Below are 7,584 nucleotides of genomic sequence, written 5' to 3'. Positions count from 1 at the left end.
AAAATTAAATCTTTTTCAAAATCAAATTTCAAAACTTATCTTTTTCAAATCTTTTTTGTTTCTTATCTTATCCTTTCTAATCTCAAATTTTAAAATCAAATCTTTTTCAAATCTTTTTAATTTCTTTTCTTATCTTTTCTAATTTCAAACTTTTAAAATTAAAATCTTTTCTTATCTTATCTCTTATTTTAAATTCAATTATTTCTTAATTAATCACTTCTTTTTCTCTCTTCTTTTTCAAAACTTCCTAACTAACTCTTCTCTTTTAATTTTCGAAAATTCCTTCTTCTTCTCCCTCTTCTATTTTCGAAAATTCACTAACTAATTTTCAATTCTTTTTAAATTGTAAACTTTTTTTGAAAATAATTAATAAATAAAATAAAAACAAAAATATTTTAATTCTTATTTATCCTTTATATTTATACTTCTTCTCCTATTCACTTCTCTTTATTCGAACTCTACTCCTCTCCCATCCTCCATCTTCACTTTTTTATCTTCTTCTTTCTTCTTCACATCTCACTGGGTGTCTTCTATACTTAAATCAAACATAGAAGCTTCCTTTCTTTCTTTCTTCTTTTCTTGTTTATGACCAGGAATAGGGATAAAGAACCCCTCTATGATCTTGATCCTGAACCTGAAATGACTCTGAAGAAAAGCTTACAACAAGCTAGAGCATAACACTCCAGGAGAAACCTTTCAGAAAATTTTAAACAAGAAAAAAGAGTCATGACCAAACCTGAAGGTGATGCCAGAAAGGTTCTTGGTGATTTCACCATGCCTACCTCTGACTTTTATGGCAGAGGTACCTCTGTACCTGCCATTGGAGCTAACAATTTTGAGCTTAAGCCTTAGTTAGTCTCTCTTTTGCAACAAAACTGCAAGTTTCATGGACTTCCACTGGAAGATCCACATCAGTTCTTGGCTGAATTCTTGCAGATCTATGATCTTTCCCTTTGCTGTAAGAAACAAAGCTAAGTTATGGTTGGATTCTCAACCAAAAGAGAGTTTAGACTTTAGGAAAAAGCTGGTTAATGCTTTTCTGGCTAAATTCTTTCCCCCTCAAAGGATGAGCAAGATTAAAGTGGAAGTTCAAACCTTCAGACAAAGAGAAGATGTCTATGAAGCTTGAGAAAGATACAAGCAATTGATCAGGAGATGTCCTCCTGACATGCTCTCAGAATGGTCTATCATAGGCGTGTTCTATGATGGTCTATTTGAGATGTCCAAAATATCATTGGACAGCTCTGCAGGTGGATCACTCTACTTGAAGAAAACACCTGCAGAAGCTAGAGAACTCATTGAGATGGTTGCAAACAACCAGTTCATGTACACTTCTAAAAGAAATCATGTAAACCATGGGACTTCTTAGAAGCAAGGAGTTCTTAAGGTTGATACTCTGAATGCCATATTGGCTCAGAACAAGATCTTGACCCAACAGGTTAATATGATCTCTCAGCATTTAACTGGAATGCAAACTGCAGCTGGCAGTACTCAGGAAGCTTTTTCTGAAATAGAAGCTTATGATCCTGATCAACTTATCATGGAGGAGGTGAATTACATGGGATAACCCTGTGGAAACACCTACAATCCTTCATGGAGGAACCATCCTAACCTCTCATGCAACGATCAACAGAAACCTCAGCAAGGTTTCAATAACAATCAAGGTGGTAGGAACCAAGAAAGGTTCAACAATAAAACACCATTCATATCTTCTCAAGGGAATATGGAAATCTCTAAGCAGAGCCTCTTTAACTTAGTTACTCTGTTTCTAGCCTCTTGAAGACCACTCATAGTTTTATAAATGAAACAAGGTCCTCCATCAGAAATTTGGAGGTACAAGTTGGTCAGCTGAGCAAGAGAATCCCTGGGACTCCTCCTAACACTCTACCTAGTAACACTGAGGTGAACCCAAGAGAAGAGTGCAAGGCCATAACCATGGAGGTAGAGGCCGAATTTGGAGAGAATCGGGTGGCGTTGAACGCCAATGAAGGACATGTCATTGGGCGTTCAATGCCCAATCATACAGCAAAGCTAGCGCTGAACGCCAGTGAAGAACCCCTCACTGGGCGTTCAACACTCATCCTGGCAGCAGAGTTGGCATTGAATGCTGGCCAGGGAGCACTGGCTGGGCGTTTAACGCCCAAACATACAGGCACTCTGGCGCTGAACACTAGTGAGGAAACCCTCACTGGGTGTTCAATGCCCATACACCCAGTAGTCGGGGTTAGTTTAAGAAAGACATGGTCTCCCTCACTAAACTCTAAGGGTCTACGTCTATTATCGGCATAGCTCTTTTGACGACTCTGTGCTGTCTGGATCTTCTGGCGAATCCCCTTTATCTTCTCAGTAGTTTCTTGCACTAAGTCTGGACCCAAGACACTAGCTTCTCCGTCATCATTCCAACACAATGGTGTCTGACATCTCCTTCGATAGAGAGCTTCATATGGTGCCATCCCGATACTTTGTTGGTAACTATTGTTGTAGACGAACTCGACCAACGGCAAATATTTATCCCAACTACCTTGGTTATTCATCACACAAGATCTTAGCATGTCTTCCAATGTCTGGATTGTCTGCTCTGATTGTCCATCTGTCTGAGGATGGTATGCTGTTATGCAATTCTGTTCCTAAAGCTTTTTGGAAAGCTCCCCAGAATCTGGAAGTAAACCTCGGATCTCGGTCTGAAACAATTGATGAAGGTATTTCATGCAATCGTACAATTTCTTGAATATATATCCGTGCCAGCCTTTCTAACGTATAATCAACTCGAATCGGAAGGAAGTGCGCTGATTTTGTCAACCTGTCCACAATTACCCAAATGGCATCGTGTCTCGTTGAAGTCGTTGGCAATCCCATGACAAAATCCATAGTGATATGCTCCCATTTCCATTATGGTATTTCTAAGGGTTGCAGGGTTCCTGACAGTTTCTGGTGTTCCACCTTCACCTTCTGGCAAGTTAAACATTTTGAGACATAATCAGCTACCTCTTTCTTTAAGCCCGGCCACCAGAACATTTGTTTCAAATCCTGGTACATCTTTGTTACTCCAGGATGCATAGAAAATCTACTTTGATGAGTTTCTGCAAGAATCCTTTGCCGTAAATCTCCAGAGCTAGGCACACAAATTCTGTTCTTGTATCACCAGAGACTGCTACGATCTAGTCTTACAGCTTCTGGTTCTTCTACTTTCATCCGTCTCAGCATCGTCATCATTTCTGAGTCCTGTGCTTGTGCTTGCTGAATCCTAATCTTAAAATCTGGTGTTATATGCAACTGCGCCAAACAAACTACATTTGACGTCTCAGTCATAGCCAACTTAAGGTCCTCAAATTCTGCAAGTAGCTTCTCTTCCTTTATCATCATCCAAGAGATACTCAAATTCTTCCTGCTCAAGGCGTTTGCCACCACGTTTGCTTTTCCTGGGTGATAACTTAACTTAAAATCATAGTCCTTCAGGAACTCCATCCACCATCGCTGTCGCATATTAGGATCCTTCTGGTCAAAGATATACTTTAAACTTTTGTGGTCAGAGAAAACTTCTAGTTGAGTGCCATACAAATAGTGCCTCCAGATCTTCAGAGCAAACACCACTGCAGCCAACTCTAAGTCATGCATCGGATAATTTTGTTCATGAGGTCTCAGCTGCCGGGAAGCATAAGCCACCACATTTTTGTCTTGCATCAGCACACACCCAAGTCCTTTATGAGAGGCATCACAATATACTTCAAATGGTTTCTGTGGGTCGGGTAGTACTAATACAGGTGCAGTTGTTAACTTCTCCTTAAGCATCTTGAAACTTCTATCACACTCAGCCGTCCAAACGAACGGAACTTCCTTTCGTGTAAGGTAAGTCAAAGGTAAGGCTATCTGTGAAAATCCTTTGATGAACCTCCGGTAATATCCAGCAAGTCCGAGAAAACTCCAAACTTCTGTAACGGTCGTAGGTGGTTCCCATTGCACTACTGCTTCAATTTTTGAAGGATCCACCGCAATTCCTCCCTGTGATATAACATGTCCCAAAAATGCCACCTTCTCTGTCCAGAACTCAACATGCCCCAGAAATACCACCTGCTTTGTCCAGAATTTGCATTTTGATAACTTGGCATACAATTTTTGAGTCCTTAGTATTTGCAGCACAGTCCTCAAATGTTGTTCATGCTTTCTCTCCGTCTTCTCTTAGATGAGGATATTGTTTGTAAAAACTACCATGAATCGATTAGGATACGGATGAAAGATACGATTCATGTAATCCATAAAAATCGCAGGAGCATTAGTTAGTCCAAACGACATAACTGTATACTCATAGTGACCATATCGAGTTCTAAATGCAGTCTTCGATATATCTGACTCTTTCACTCGAATCTGGTGATAGCCCGATTGCAAATCAATCTTCGAAAACACAGTTGCACCTTTTAACTAATCCATCAAATCATCTATTCGTGGAAGTGGATACTTGTTCTTGATAGTGACTTTATTTAACTGTCCGTAATCTACGCAAAGTCTCATTCCACCATCCTTCTTCTTTACTAGCAATACCGGAGCTCCCCAAGGTGATGCACTGGGACGAATAAATTTCTTCCCAAGTAACTCATCCAACAACTTCTTCAACTCTGCCCAAGTAGCTCATCCAACTGCTTCTTCAACTCTGCAAGTTCCAGTGGTGACATCCGGTACGGTGCTATGGAAATTGGTCCGGTTCCAGGTACAAGTTCAAGGCTGAATTCTATCTCCCGCTGAGGAGGAAACTCAGGTATGTCATCCGGGAAAACATCAGGAAATTCCTTTACCACTCGGATTTGTTCTAACCTTACTTCACTGTCATTTGAGCTAGCCGCTAACAGAACGTACCCCTCACAATCACTCCCGTCTAAGGTAACTCTTACAGAATTCAGATATAAGGTATGTGACAAAAATGGTTTAATATCTAAACTATCAGACGGGATAACAGCAGTTCTTTCAAAGCAATCAAGGAAAACATGATACTTGGACAACCAATCTAATCCTAGAATAACTTCTAAACCACATAGAGACAAACAGATTAGATCATGTATAAAAGTTCTGTTCCTAATAGTGAATGGTACTTGCAGGCACACTAAACTAGTCAAAGCATTTTGGGATGCAGGTGTATGGACAATTAGATCAAAGTTCAACTCAGAGAAATCTAGTCCCAACTCACGAGCAACAGTTAAAGAAATAAAAGAATGCAATGCACCCAAATCATACAGTACAGTTAGAAATCGATTCTTGACGTAACATTGACATTGGATCAGGGCGTCTGATTGCATAGCATCATCAGCAGTCATGGCAAATACTCGACCTTGTTGTTGGGTTCGTATTGGATTCCGAGCGAATATCTTTGGGCATTCCTTAGCAATATGTCCAGTTCCTCCACATCTATAACAATTGAATGTTCCAAACAAACACGGCTTAATACCATGATCCTTCCCACATTGCTTGCATGTAGTGTTCACCTGCACCTGTTGAGGTCGTTTGCCATTATCCTGCCTCGGTCTACCTCCGTTTCCACCCACAGAGCAAGCAGGAACGTTACCAGCTTGTGGATTCCTTCGCTGTGGCACACCAGGTGTCTTGAAGTTTGTCCTTCGTGGTTGCCAATTATAGCCATTGTAGTTCCTTGGTGGAAATCCTTGACGACTTGCTTTAGAGGCAATTACCTTCTTAGCATATTCTTCTACTAACTTACACTTATTAACCAGCTCAGCAAAATTTTGTATCTCAAATGGAACTACAGAACTCATCAGATCCTCATGAAGGCCCCCTTCGAACTTCAAACACTTCCATTCTTCAAAGTTAGCAGGATTCCCTTGGCAGATCTTGGAGAAACGGCACAAGTCGTCAAACTTACGGGCATATTCTGCAACAGTTGTGTTACCCTGCTTCAGCTGCATAAGTTCCATCTCCTTAGCATCACGAGCTGCCCTCGGAAAATACTTCTTATAAAATTCATCCTTAAAAGTATTCCAAGGAATATCGCCTTCATCTTGTTGCAACAGTCGTTGTATCCCCTGCCACCAATGCTCAGCTTCTCCTTCCAACATATAAGTAGCAAACTCTACGTGCTGGCCTTCCGGAACATGTTGCGCTCGCAGTGATCGTTCGATAGCTCGAAACCAATTGTCAGCATCAGTCGCAACAAGTGTACCTTTAAACTTAGGCGGTTTAACTTTCAGAAAAGTCGCAAGGGTCATAGGTCTTTCGAGATGCCCTAAGTTATTCTCATCATTTCCACTATCTTCCCCATGCTCATTCTCATTCCCGTTTCTCACTCCAAGACGATCAACAGCCATAGCTACTGCTACTGCAGCCTCACGCACTGCCTCAGCCACAGCATTCATGGTAGTCATAAACGTCTCCTGTTCCCTCTCGTAGTTAACATTAGGAATTCCTTCCCGTACGCCTTGTCTCCGTGAACCCATCATGGTCATGTTCACACCAAACAATCATTATTAAGGTGATCAGTCTTAACACTTCAAGTCAAGTGTGAACATTCCCAGAATGAAAACACAGAGACAATCATGCAACACATATCACATAGATATCCTATAAGCATGAGACAGATAACAAAGTATGCAATGAAGCATAGTCAGTCCACTCCCCAGGCTCTATTGGGAACGAACTGCTCTGATACCAACTTGTAACGACCCAACTCCCAGTATGCCATGGTCATACAAGAAGCTAAGTGTTACTAACTTATCCTTCCTAATTGTTATTTATTATTTAATATTTGAGCCTGTTCCTTGTTAGAGCGATGCCAATTTTACGAGTAATTTTTTTTTATTTGTTACGGACGTTTAGGTAAAATAAACAAGCATACAATGAGAGTAATAGAAAAGTGGCATAAAGAAACATAGAAATACAGCTGATAATATACATCATGTACACTATAACAAAACATGTAGCGTTTACACAAGATCAAGTCAGTTTACATCCTCGTCATCCTACGTAGCTAATATTTACACGACAATCCTAGGGCCTGGCTCATACAAAAAGCCGCTAAACTGGCACCCAGGCTAGCCTAACCACTATATAGCTCCTAGCTCTCGGGTCTACTAACACAAGTGAGAGACTAACTATCAGATAATGTTAGACTAGAGTGTCATCAAAAGAATGCCCCTTCCACAGTCAAACTATATCTACTCGTGGCCGTTCGGAGAATTGCCGTGAGGCTCGTCCATCTCCTCATCCTGCTCTATCTCTATCTCAGGATCCTCCTCCTCCTCATCATCTACAGCTACAACTATACCCTCAGATCCACCAGAAACACTGCTGTCACTATGTACAAAACCATTCGTGAGCACAGGTCCATTCGCGTATATAAGAGCTACCCCATCGTCCGGTAGTGCCGGCTCATCAGGCTGACCCCATCATCCGGTAGTGCCGGCTCATCAGGCTGTGGAAAGTCAGGGATCGGCTCAGGGGAAAGTCCCACTCTGGTGGTATCACAGGTACGTAGTCACCAGCTAACTCGGGCTCAACAGGAATGATAGGCTCAGGTTCCATCTCATTCAAAGGTTGAGCTGGTATAGGGTGCTCAGGATCATCAGGAAAAGGATGTACAGGTGC

At 41.2% G+C, this 7,584-nt stretch overlaps 1 protein-coding gene across 1 annotated transcript; it reads right to left on the bottom strand.

Annotated features, from left to right (window-relative positions):
* Nucleotides 1-4,604: 4,604 nt before the first annotated feature.
* LOC107465833 (uncharacterized) lies at nucleotides 4,605-6,446 on the bottom strand. The gene has a single exon (XM_016084806.1). It carries the CDS (start codon nucleotides 6,444-6,446, stop codon nucleotides 4,605-4,607), a length of 1,842 nt encoding a protein of 613 aa, XP_015940292.1.
* Between the last annotated feature and the right edge of the window lie 1,138 nt (nucleotides 6,447-7,584).

This window comes from Arachis duranensis, unplaced genomic scaffold, assembly GCF_000817695.3.
Source record: "Arachis duranensis cultivar V14167 unplaced genomic scaffold, aradu.V14167.gnm2.J7QH unplaced_Scaffold_343483, whole genome shotgun sequence".
In the NCBI taxonomy this organism is placed as follows: Eukaryota; Viridiplantae; Streptophyta; class Magnoliopsida; order Fabales; family Fabaceae; genus Arachis; species Arachis duranensis.
The sequence above is the reverse complement of the archived record's forward strand: the minus strand, read 5'-3'. Positions and strand labels throughout refer to the sequence as shown.